This window comes from Pipistrellus kuhlii, unplaced genomic scaffold (genome assembly GCF_014108245.1).
Source record: "Pipistrellus kuhlii isolate mPipKuh1 unplaced genomic scaffold, mPipKuh1.p scaffold_m20_p_66, whole genome shotgun sequence".
NCBI lineage: Eukaryota > Metazoa > Chordata > Mammalia > Chiroptera > Vespertilionidae > Pipistrellus > Pipistrellus kuhlii.
Genome location: NW_023425569.1, coordinates 712,296 through 725,243, shown reverse-complemented (window position 1 = coordinate 725,243; position 12,948 = coordinate 712,296). Strand labels below are relative to the sequence as shown.

The window sequence follows — 12,948 nt, the reverse complement described above, 5'->3', positions numbered from 1 at the left end:
TTTTGTGGAAAACCAGCCAAACTGGAGAGAAAATCATTCCCCAATAAAATTAGCAAAGCCATTAGGCTGAAAAGGCGCACTTTACTATTTTACTTCCATCTTTTCACTTTTCTAAACATGTTACTAAAAAATTAAAAAATTTTCTGTGGTTAAAATTTAGAATAGTAAGTGCTTTATTTCAAAAAACAAAGTATCTTAAATGTAGTGTAAGCAAAGGCTAAGCTAACTAACAAATAAACCAAAAGCCATAGAACCAATTGAGTGGGAGAAAGATTAAGCTGGAAGTGAGCCAACTCACCTCAGCAGCTTCATTCATCTTGACGATCATGGCGCTCACCACATCGTCTGCATCACTAATAAAAGTACCGCCGTCACGATTACGTCTGCGCTTACCGCTCATGCTCTTTTTCCGCTGCAACATCATCTCAAAATCCGACAGAAAGTCCATACTAATAAGCAGTAACACAAAAATCAAGTGATATTCAAACTGCCTGTTAAATACACATTTCTTTTGATCACAGTTAAGAACCAACTTACTTAACTGTAATTCAATGGAGAATTCTCTTAAAGTACTGATAACTTGCCTTTAAAGAGCATGTTATCCTGGGTTTTATGTTCAACCTCTATACTGCCCCAATTGTTACCCACTAAACTTTTCACACACTATGTGAACACTTGCATGAATCAGCTGGAGAACGAACATTTCAAATGCCAAGTTCTCGTTCAGGGGTTAGTGCCTGCAATTCCATGTTCCGCTATCGCTGCACTGCCCTTTGGGGAGACACAGTGGTGTTCACTCCTTTGGGTGTTGTCTTCTAAGCGTAAGTAGAAAAAAAGAAAACAAACTGCTGCTTTTCAGTGGTACAGCTCAAAGCGTAAGGTCCCTGAGATAAAGGAGGACATCTACAGACTTCTTTCACCCAAATCCTTGCCCTCAAAGAGGAAGTGAACTTGCTCGGTCATGTAAATGATCTGCGACTTATGTGATCATTTCCGAAGGCATTCCCAAGCCCCTCCAGCATGTCACAGGAGTAAAGGGAGAACTTCTGAGGCTCCTCTTTACAGCTGTAAGCAACAGCTAATGAGTCATTCCACGTTGGGCACCTTTCAGGACACCCGCTTGTTCCGGACAGATGGACAGAGCATGTGAGATACAATCAGGTGATAGTTTGCAATTAGGACTTTAGAGTTATCTCCACAGGACCCCAAAATCAACCTTCCTTCTAAAAGCACATTTTTGGAAGCGCTTACTTGGTGAGATATAAATGAAGAGCCTGGCACCACAAAACTCCACAAACTACGACAGCTGGCACAAGGCAAATGAAAACTAACAAAAGTAAGTAGTTTATGGACAGCGCTGTAGACAGAGAAACAGGGAGAAAATGGAACAGATTCCTTCCTCTACCTAGACAGAGCCAACGCAAGAAAATAACGAAGTTTATTAGCCTTTACCTTCATTTTTATAGTCTCCTTAAAAAAGTCTTTTTAAGTGAAAGACTTACTGTTTTCCTCTCTTTATGTTATCATCAGAATCTGAATCTTCAGCTTCTTTTACCAGTGTCTCACTTTTTTCTTCTTCCAAATCTTCTTGGTTAAAACCCTAAAAGCAGGGTAAATTAGCCAGTTATCACAACCACAATACAGATTTCCCTGTGTGACTGCTCTCACTTCTTGTACTTTAACTGCAATACATTCACAAAGAATGAAAATTAAGGAGGTATCAAAAGGTATATAGCAAAACAGCTCCCTCCCACCCTAGCCACTAGTGTTACTACGCTACATCAGTAGGTCCTCACCCCCAAATTTTGTCTCTCGAGACTTGAGACCAAAATATGATCAGCCTCTCCCATGAACATCCCAGAAAGAGCAGCTCTACATGCCGAGTTTACTCTTTAGGCTGCTGTCTCTTCCTGGTTTTGCCTTAGTAATTCTCTGCTACCTCATTCCTCTGATGAGGAACACATTTGGCTAGACAGAAGTTCCATAATTACTGTGAATCTTTCTCTTTAGCATTACAATGTGCCTTCTGTTATCTTACTGTGTTCCTCCCCTTCATCCAATTTTGCCTGTTATTTTTCTTTTATGCTTTGCAGACCTTTTTATTTCACTTTCTGAATCACTCTGTTCTAGAGCTTTAAAACATATACACTGAGTGGCCAGATTATTATGATCTCTGAATGCATAATAATCTGGCCACGCAGTGTATATCCTATAGAATAAATACAGGATATACAAATTTCCCCTTGACCAGGAGTTCGACCAGCAGGCAGGCCAGCCAACCGCCCATGTCCCCACCCCCCTGGCCAGACCCCACTCATGCATAAATTCACACATCAGGCCTCTTATCCTATCTAATAAGAGTAATATGCAAACTGACTCCAAGACACAAGATGGCCACCCCCATGTGGTCAGAGATGGCTGCCCCCCCTGCGGATGCAAGATGGCCGCCACAAGATGGCCTTCAGGGGAGAGCAGCTGTGGGCAGTTAGGGGTGCAGGCCAGCAGAGGAGGGCAGTTGGGGGTGACCAGGCCAGCAAGGGAGGGCAGTTAGGGGGGACCCAGGCCAGCAGGGGAGAGCAGTTGTGGGCAATCAAGCAAGCAGGGAGGGCAGTTAGGAGTAACCGGATGGCCGAGGAGGGCAATTGGTAGAGACCAGGCCTACAGGGGAGGACAGTTGGGGGGAAAGGGGAGAGAATCCAGGCCTATAGGAGAGGGCAGTTGGGGAGAACTAGGTCTGCAACGGAGGGCAGTTGTGGATGATCAGGCCAGCAGGGAGGGCAGTTAGGGGTTACCGAACTGGCAGAGGAGGGAAATTGGGAGAGATCAGGTCTTCAGGGGAGGGCAGTGGGGGGGGGGGGGCGCGGGGGAGAGAGAAGGCCCAGGCCTGCAGGGGAGGACAGTTGGGGAGCGGATGGACGGACCCAGGTCTGTAGGGGAGGACAGTTGGGGGGAGACCAGGCCTGCAGGAGGGGCCAGGCCTGCAGGGGAGGGCAGTTAGGGGTGACAAGACTGGCAGGGGAAAGCAGTCAGGGGCAATTGGGCCAGCCAGAGAACAGTTAGGCAGGGCATTAAGTTGGCAAGGGAGTGGTTTGGAGGTGACCAGGCTGGCAGGCAGAAGCGGTTAGGGCAATCAGGCAGAGGCAGGTTGGGAGCCAGCAGTCCTGGATTGTGAGAGGGATGTCTGACCACCCGTTTAGGCCTGATTCCACCAGGCCAAAACGGGCAGTTGGATATCCCTCAAGGAGTCTGATTGGAGAAGGTATAGGCTGGGCTGAGGGACACCCCCCATCCCCGGTGCACGAATTTCATGTACCGGGTCTCTAGTATATTTATACACACTAAGTGGCCAGATTATGCGTTCAGAAATCATAATAATCTGGCCACTCAGTGTATATATATTTTTATTGATTTCAGAGAGAGAGGGATAAAAATATCAATGAGAGATAATCATTGATCAGTTGTGTCCTGCATGCCCCTACTGGCGATCAAGCCCCCAACCCAGGTCCTGACCAGGAACCTCCTAGTTCATATGTCAACACTCAACCACTGAGCAACACTGGTTGGGCTAGTTTTATTTAAAAAAAAAAAAAAAATTTTTGAAATAAAATTTTTTAATTGAATATATCATAGTTGTTTATTTCTATTTATTGGAATCATCTAGTAGAGAACCACTACCATAAAAGCAAAAAAAAAGTCACAAGAAAGTATTTCTATCTCATACTTACTGTAAATTCTTCTTCCTCTTCATCACCAGATTCTCCAAATATGTCTGCTATAAGATTTCTAGAAGAGAAGAATATATTAAAAACTGTTCATTTGCTTTCTCACCTGCATAAAAACCTAAAATGTTTGTCATGGAGTATAATGTCATACAGTAAGATGTCCATTCTCACATTCTTTAATGAGTTTTGGTAAAAGTACACCCGTCAGTAATCATTGCCCTAAGAGGAGAACAGTCCCATCCTCTCAGAAAGGTCGCCGGGGGGTCCTTTCTATCCAGTTCCCCACGTCAACATCCTGGAGCCCATCACTATTCGGACTTCTATCACCAGGTTAGTTTTACCCATTCGTGAACTTCATAGCAGTGAACTGGGACATGTCCTCTTTACTACTTTCATGTAAGACCATATTTTCGAGATCCACCTATGTTGTAGTATGTATCAACACTTCAGGAATTAGAAGCCTACACTCCCAATGTCATGCAATTAGACAAGATATATTATACTATAACTCAACACAAAATTTTAATACAAGTGTAAAAAGTTAGAAGACAAACTGTGTTCTATCACCTTATATGAGTCCTCGAAAACTCATGTTATCATATCACTTACTCTTCTTCATTCCCCGACTCACTATCACTCCCAAACAGATCCTTCTCTTCACTTTTCTTATCAGATACTTCTTTCCCAGCTTCTTCTTCACTGTCAGATGCTGTCGTCTTCTCTCTTTTGCCCGATTTGTCTGATATGACATCACTGTCAGAGTCCTCTGCATCAGAGACAACACGGCTCTTCTTTGCTGCTGTAGGAAAAGAAATCATCCCTGATCTTATTCTGTCACAGTCACTCTATGACTAAGAACAAGTACTTAACCTAAAAGTTTCAGTCACCCTACAATTTGTTATTGTTCAGGAGAAAGTGGCCAAAAGATGAAAAATGAAATAGCTTCCTTTACTTTTAGGGGAGAGAAAGTAAGACAAGGCTGATGTGCAGAACCAGAACGCCTTCTACGCGGCTTAGTGTTAGCAGAGTAAAAGGCTGGACATCCTTTTGTGGAGCCCATCGCCCTGATCAGTCCTGGACTTTCTCCTCTCCCTTAGAAACTAGCACGTGCGGCACTCTTTCCTCCTCCTGGAACAACTGCCAGTTTAGAAGGGAATATGTTCTCCAAAAAGGTAAGTTTCATAAAAAGGTAGTCAAGTAGCAAAGACTACAGCACTCTGTAGGCATGGCATCTCTAAGTAGAGGCACGCACATGCGAGAGCCTGTCCCTGTCTGGGTGGCTTCCAGGGCACTAGCTGGCTGGTCTCACAGCTAACTCTGGTCAACACTTGGCTTTCCACATAAACATAGTTCTTGGAAATTTTACCTTCCGTAAAAAACACTACATCTTCCATATTCCCATTGAAATGAAAGCAGTCTAGCGTATTATTTTGAGGCAGTCAGAACTCAAGAAATGCTATTAGACCTCGGAAGAAAGTACAGATCTAACATTCCAGAAAAAGACAGAATGCTTTAGTTACCAGCTTAGATGGTAAGTAAAACCATGGCTAAACAGCCCCAAATAATTCCTTACATGCTTTCTCTTCTTCACTGTCAGAGAGTACAGCAGCTTTTCGCTTTGCTGCTTTCTCCTCTTCCCCCCCTTTTTCCTCATCTTCATCACTGTCAATTTTTGGCCTTTTGGGCCCTTCATCCTCGCTGCCAGAACTGTGAAGCCTTTTCCTGTCTCCGTGGCCATCTAAATGGAAGGCGCTATTCTGCACTTCTGTATCCTCCCCCTTATGCTCCCCATCGCTGTCCTCATCTGACTCTGGCTTCTGCTTGTGCTGGGAGGCCTCCTCCACGTCGGAATCACTGGCAGGCCCCTTCGGCGGCTCCTCGCTCTCAGAGTCACTGACGCGGGGTTTGGGAAGCTGTTCGTTTTCAGAGTCACTGGCCTGGGTCCGTGGCGGGTCCTCACTCTCAGAGTCACTAATTTGGCGTTTGGGATGCCCCTCATTTTCAGAGTCACTGGCTTGATGCCTTGGGGGACCCTCACTTTCTGAGTCACTGACACGGGGCTTGGGGAGCTCCTCATTTTCAGAGTCACTGGCCTGAGTCCTCTGAGGTTCCTCGCTCTCTGAGTCACTGATCTGAGGCTTGGGAAGCTCCTCGCTTTCCGAATCACTGACTTGAGGCTTGGGAAGCTCCTCGCTTTCAGAGTCACTGGCTGGGTGCGTGGGCGGCTCCTCGCTCTCAGAGTCGCTGATGGCAGGCTTTAGTGTCTCCTCTGTCTCAGAGTCACTGGCCGGACTCTTGGGGAGCTCCTCAACCTCCGAATCGCTGGCAGGAGGCTTCCTACCATCTTCGTTTTCTGAGTCACTTGCATGCCCATTAAGAAGCTCCTCGTTTTCAGAGTCACTAGCAGGTGCTTTCTTGGTCTCCTCACTCTCAGAGTCGCTCCCATGGTGAGTGACACACTCATTTTCAGAATCGCTTGCAGGAGGCTCTGCATGCCCCTCAGATTCCGAGTCGCTGTCCTTCTGCCTCTGAAGCTCCTCGCTTTCCGAATCACTAGCATTGAGGTTTGAAGGGTCTTCATTCTCAGAGTCTGTCCCATGATGTCTTTTGTTGAGGCCATCTTCTCTATCACTAGGTTCATTCTGAAAAGTAAAGGGAGAAAAAAATGAGGAAAGTGCAAAAAATGTTTGGTAGTGGAATGTTAAAAATTTTCAATAATTTTTAAAATTGCAGGAATATGCACACTTAAATGTAGAATTCTCGAGTTATACCTACACAATAACATCCTACCTTAAAGGATGCCATCTATCTGTAGAATGGCTAATATGGCTTGGACTCAAAATGGGAAAGAGATAACCAGCTTTCTCCAACACATTTATAAAAGCATATCCCCTGATTACTCCATAGACTTATAATTTAAAGAGCTAAGAAAGAAAGTCTAACTTTCTCACGTATTTCTAGCTCCTTAAACATAGTTTTCAAAGAAATAAAAGCAAACATGCACCCAACTTCTTTTAAAAGGGGGTTTTACAAGGTTAAAATTATCATTTAAAAATATATATATTTTATTGATTTTTTACAGAGAGGAAGGGAGAGGGATATAGAGTTAGAAACATCAATGAGAGAGAAACATCCATCAGCTGCCTCCTGCACACCCACTACCGGGGATGTGCCCGCAACCAAGGTACATGCCCTTGACCGGAATCGAACCTGGGATCCTTGAGTCCGCAGGCTGACGCTGTATCCACTGAGCCAATCCGGTTAGGGCAAGGTTAAAATTATTTTAAGAAAAATAAGTATACCGAAACCGGTTTGGCTCAGTGGTAAAGCATCGGTCTGCGGACTGAAGGTTCCCGGGTTCGATTCCGGTCAAGGGCATGTGTCTTGGTTGCGGGCACATCCCCGGTGGTGGGTGTGCAGGAGGCAGCTGGTCGATGTTACTCTCTCATCGACGTTTCTAGCTCTCTATCTCTCTCCCTTCCTCTCCGTAAAAAATCAATAAAATATATTTTTTTTAAAAAGAAAAAAAAGAAAAGAAAAATAAGTATAAAACTTTAAAGGGTCAAAAAAAGGGCATGTTCCCCCAAGTTAACATAAACAACCAAGGAGAGATATAAGGAACATTTACTAAGTACAATACTTAAGCTAGATACCATGTTAGTCTCTCCTATTAGTTCATTTACTCTTCACAACAGTACTTAATATGATAAGAAAGCAGGATTGGAGTAGTCTTAATCATATATCTAGTAACCCAGGTAGAAAAGTTTAAGTTTTAGGGAAAACATGACTAATCTAATTATACTGACACAATGTTATATGGAAGTAACTTGAAAACATATATGAATTTAGTATATGTATTTTATAGCTATGTTCTAAAATGCATAGAAAAATACACAAAATTAAACATATGAAGACACTAATAACGAAGTGTTTTTGGATCTGGGGAATATTTTCCCCTTCTAGCATCTTTCAATAACAGTGATAACATCTGGTTTTAAAAGTGAAAGGATTTCTGGGTTAAAAATTTACTAAGTCTATTTACTAAATATTTCTCTTTAGAATATATGACTGAATTACATGAACTCACCACAGGTCAATTTCCAAGGAACAAAGAGTCTTTAAAATGTATATGCCCACAATCATGCTATAAAATAAAGTGACAAGAGAATCCAGCGACAAGGTAAATGGCACAATACCTATACTTTAACAGCCACTCAGACTGCTGTCTAATGAGGAGCCAGCCAAATCGATCATACCACTATTATGGAGGTGTGCACAATTATTTTGAAAGCCAATAGGAAATGAGCTGAGAGTGACCTCTAAAAGGTGTTTCACAACAGGTTTTGCAGTAGCTTGAGATGACTGAGTAAGAAGTTAACGAGATTACTGATGTGGAAAGATACCAGCAGAGGCGACTGAAGCAAGAGGCAATGTAAAATTATAACCAGCTCCTGGAGCGCTTTCCATGACATGCCCCTGACATATCTAACACCATGTTTATGTTGTGACTCTATTTTAGTCGCAAACAACAGAACCATCTCCAGCAAAAAGAACAATCTTTTCAGAATCAAAGTGGGATAGATGACTAAGACTAGGAAGGGCAGGAAGCTTAGGGAGCTTGGAAAAGGGAACTCCGGGATCTTTCACATATAAATGAGCTAGCTAACCCTGCTAAATCTCAGCGTCTGGAGAGATCATCTAGTTGGCTACAGCAATACTAGATGCTGTGAGACTCGGTGATTCAATGGGTTACAGCCAGAGCATGGGCACAGCAATGAGAGACACTCCCCAAATAGAGAGAAACCACAAACTAGGCAATCATCCCCAAACTTACCTGCTATATTCTACCCCAGATTTCCTCACACATGACGGGTGCATTCCAAAACAAGCAACCATTGCAAGGACATTGCGTATGATGCTGATTACAAAACTTATGAATTCCCATCAGTTTTAAGGAGTTTCATTAAAGCAATCTATCCATTACTTGTGGCATGGTGGAGAAAATGGGTTAAGAAATTACTGTAGTAATGCCGAAACCCGTTTGGCTCAGTGGTAGAGCGTCAGCCTGCGGACTAAAAGGTCCCGGGTTCGATTCCGGTCAAGGGCATGTACCTTGGTTGTGGGCACATCCCCAGTAGGGGGTGTGCAAGAGGCAGCTGGTCGATGTTTCTCTCTCATCAACGTTTCTAGCTCTCTATCTCTCTCCCTTCCTCTCAGTAAAAAAAAAAAAAAAAAAAAAAAAAAAATACTGTAGTAAGAAAGTGCTATTTGATAGACGAGTTTGAGAATGAACTTAGACAATGACATCATGAGGTTTGGGGTAAGATTATGTAAGAAATCATACAAGATTACAAGTTATCAAAACAATATTCCCTGGCCGGGTGGCTCAGCTGGCTGAATATCGCCCTGTGCACTGGAAGGTTCTGGTTTGATTTCTGGTCAGGGCACGTACCTGGGTGCGGGTCTAATCCCAGGGTGTGTGTGGAAAACAATCTCTCTCTCTCTCTCTCCCCTCTCCCCCCCCCCCCCTTCTCTCTTTCTCCTCCCCCACCCCCCACGCCCCTTAGGTGAGGATTAAAAACAACAGAAAACAATATTCAAACATTTTAGACTGGTTTCAGATTGAAAGTAGTTTAAATTGCAAACCTAAAAAACTCCAGCCCAGCTGGCGTGGCTCAGTGGTTTTGAGCATTGACATATGAACCAGGAGGTCACGGTCTGATTCCTGGTCAGGGCACATTCCTGGGTTGTAGGCTCAATCCCCAGTAGGGGATGTGTAGGAGGCAGCCAATTAATGATCCTCTCTCATCATTAATGTTTCTCTCTCTCTCTTCCTCTCTGAAATCAATAAAAAATATCCAAAGTACTTTTTTTTAAGTTAGATATGAATACAATAACTCAATAGTAGGAATCATTAAGAAAATCCCTCTAATTGTCACTTGTCAGAGAAACTGAGCACTCTGAAATGACTATAACACTTTACACCTCCCCTCTTAAAACCATTCACACTGTTGTTACAAATAGCTGCTGGCTATCCATATGAACAATCCGGTCATTTATCACAGAATACATACTGTAGTGGTCACCCTCCTTAAGGACCAGGGCTACAACTCACACTCACACACACACACACACACACACACACACACACACGCGACATTTTAAATTTACAAAGTAAATAATAAACTGTCTTAAAGCGAGTATCAATTTGTAAATTTCAAAGTAGTTCATGAAAGTCAGGTAGAGCCGAAACCGGTTTGGCTCAATGGACAGAGCGTCGGCCTGTGGACTGAAGGGTGCCAGGTTCGATTCCGGTCAAGGGCATGTGCCTCCTGCTCCCCAGTGGGGGATGTGCAGGAGGCAGCTGATCAGTGATTCTCTCTCATCGATGTTTCTAGCTCTCTATCCCTCTCTCTTCCTCTCTGTAAAAAATCAATAAAATATATAAAAAAAGAAAAGAAAAGAAAGTCAGGTAGAAATCCTTGTGAAGAACTCAACAACTCAGTTCCTTAAATAACGAAATATGGAACTACCATTTGATCCAGTGATCCCACTTCTAGAAACCTTAAGAACCCAAAACACCAATCAGAAAGAATGTATGTACTCCAATGCTTAATTTACAATAGCTAAGAGCTAGAAAACAGCCCAAGTGCTCATCAGTAGATGAGTGGATAAAAAGCTGTAGTACATTCACACCACGGAATTCTATGCAGCAGTAAGAAAGAAGGATCTCTTACTCTTTGAGACAGCACAGAGGGACCTGGAGAGTATCATGCTAAGTGAAGTCAGTCAGCCAAAGAAAGACAAGTATCACATGATTTCTCTCATATGTGGAATCTAATGAACAAAATAAACTGATGAACAAAACAGATCCAGAGGCATAGAAGCATAGGACAGACTGCAGAATCTCAGAGGGAAGGCGGGGGAGGGTGGGTTTGTGGGAAGTGATCAACCAAATAACTTGTATGCGTATGTGTGTAACCCATGGACACAGACAACAGTGGTGAAGGCCTGGGGTGGGGGGCAGGGATGGGTTAGAAAGGTCAATGTGGGGAGAAAGAGGACATATGTCATACTTTCAACAATAAAGATTTAATTAGAAAAGAAAGATTATAAAGGCTCACATTTTCTGGATGGGGAGATGTCAGCATACACAGGTAGTTACTAATGGAAGGAAGATAGCTGGTTACTCACACCACGGAGCAAAGGGGACGAAATAATCTAATAAACTGGGAAGCTGCAGCAGTCCAGCGAGCTGACTGGTGAGCAGCCCTGTTCACACACTACAGGCAACGGCCAGAGAGGATCCTGAGTCCTCAGAAGGGATCGGTCATCTCCCAGGAAGGCCCGGTCCGTACCGGAGCGCCTGGAGGAAGCGCCTCTGCTGGCGGGTGCTCAGGGGAACTGGAGGCTGTAACCCAGGCTCTGGGCCCCGCGTGGGAGTCAGGGTGAGGAGCCAGAGGGCAGGCCCCAGCCTGGGGACAGGGGAAGGAGTCAGACTGGAGAGAGGACCTGAAACCCTACAGCATTTGCTGGGAAGGAACCCAGGGCAGGCCTGGGAGTCAGGAACGGTGCTGTCCTTCCCCTGACCAGGAAGACAGACGGCGGACTGTCAGGGCGGGGCTGTAGCCTGCCCAGCCGCTCGATGCCCGAGGGTGTACAACCAGCCATGCCCCTGAGCTCACAATGACATCCTGCCATCACATTCTAACTCCTCCATGTGTGTGCCTCTGGCCTTCTGTGCTCCTGGCACTGCCAACGAACTCATTTTTCACCAACAACAGATTGACAGCCGAAAAGTTCCAATGGCCTGCTCCCCAGTGAAATTGGTTGAAAATATTTAACAACCACCATTGAAAGCCTTGGGAAATGGTCCTGTAAGCAAAGAACAAACGAAGAAACATCTCTCCAAGTTCCTCAAACGCTGGCTAAGAGAATCAAGAGTCTGGTATTTGAACCAAGACCACGCCTCCCTTACAACTTCACAGGTCAGCGGAGGAGCCTCCATTCCAGAGGGCTGCAGCCAAGACACAGGGTGCCCCCTCCTCCAGCTCTCAGGTGGAGGACTTCCTTCCCAGGTGCAGGACATCAGCACTTCTTATCCTGCTGCAAACAACCTATTAGGAAATGAAGTTCCATGAGAAGCAACCGAGGTGGGCTCCCATCTTCTATGCAGCCCTCAATAGTGGGAAGAGGCTCTCCCTTGTGCAGTAAACTGAGAACACCTGAATGCCCTTACGTCAGCCTATGAGACAGTGGCTCCATGCCAGAAGAGGTAAGCCAAGAGCACTACCTAATCGCTACCTCCAGCTGAGAGCTCAGTGTAGATCTGGGTTTCACTCAGTTTTCCGTTGTCCCCAACACCAGTTCAAGAGCCCTGACTCAAAGATGTTGCCTGTAAGGAAAAGCAGGCAGTAAAACAGAGAGCTCCAACCCCTCCCCAAACAAACAGACTTCCTGTCACCACGCCCAGGGAATGTCAGGCCAAGGCATTTTCAAGAATCTGGAAGATGTGGTGGAAGGTACTTGGAAGGAGAACCAAGATAACTCACTGCTGCCTTTGTGGAAAGTGTTTCCCCAAGGATTCGTGTATAGACTTACTTGCAGGAGGGAAGCAAAAATAAGACCCTGGGAAAAAACCATTCTGGTGTCAGAACAAGTATCAAATACAGACCTCAGAAACTATTCTGTCAAAGGAGCCGGAATTTGACTGAATTAACTTGTTGATAAAGTTATGCTGCAGGAAAATGGAGGCCAGAGCAGTGGTATAAAAAATTCAAAGTACTCAAAGAAAAAAACAACCTGTCAACCAAGAATCCTATATCCAACAAAACCACCTTTCAAAAATAATAATTATAAATCTAAAGCTCATAAATTAAAAACACATAAAAGAAATGAAAACTTTCTCAGATAATCATAAAATGAGAGAATTTGTCTAGCAGACCCACCATAAAAGAAATAAAGTTTTACAAGCCGAAAGCAAGTGACCTCAGATGGTAAACATGACCTCACATGAAAAAACAATGAGCAACTGTCATGAACTATAATAATAAAAGGGTAATATGGTAATTAGACCAGGCATCCTTCCGGATGTCCTTCCTGACGAAGCTGGGGTGAAGGGAAGCCAGTGCTGGCAGCTGGGGGAAGGAAGGCCCTGTCTTGCATGAATTTTTGTGCATCGGGCCTCTAGTGTAATTATAAAGGACAGTATAAACACACTTTTTCT

General features: G+C 44.3%; 1 protein-coding gene and 1 long non-coding RNA gene across 7 annotated transcripts in view; one reads left to right on the top strand and one right to left on the bottom strand.

The window, feature by feature from the left end:
• Positions 1-12,948, bottom strand: part of IWS1 (interacts with SUPT6H, CTD assembly factor 1) — a 38,392-nt gene that overhangs the window by 14,587 nt on the left and 10,857 nt on the right. For 5 of the 6 annotated variants that reach the window (XM_045575132.1, XM_045575133.1, XM_045575135.1 and 2 more), the window contains exons 3-7: positions 5,296-6,364; positions 4,332-4,521; positions 3,726-3,783; positions 1,503-1,600; positions 299-449 (exon numbers count right to left, since the gene is read on the bottom strand). In XM_045575132.1, coding sequence (XP_045431088.1) covers positions 299-449; positions 1,503-1,600; positions 3,726-3,783; positions 4,332-4,521; positions 5,296-6,364 — 1,566 coding nt within the window. The remainder of the gene's footprint in view (positions 1-298; positions 450-1,502; positions 1,601-3,725; positions 3,784-4,331; positions 4,522-5,295; positions 6,365-12,948) is intronic. The other variant, XM_045575134.1, reaches the window with a different exon arrangement.
• Positions 9,712-10,232, top strand: LOC118708839. The gene is made up of 2 exons (XR_004984740.2): positions 9,712-9,962; positions 10,195-10,232. It is a non-coding gene; the product is annotated as an uncharacterized LOC118708839 (long non-coding RNA).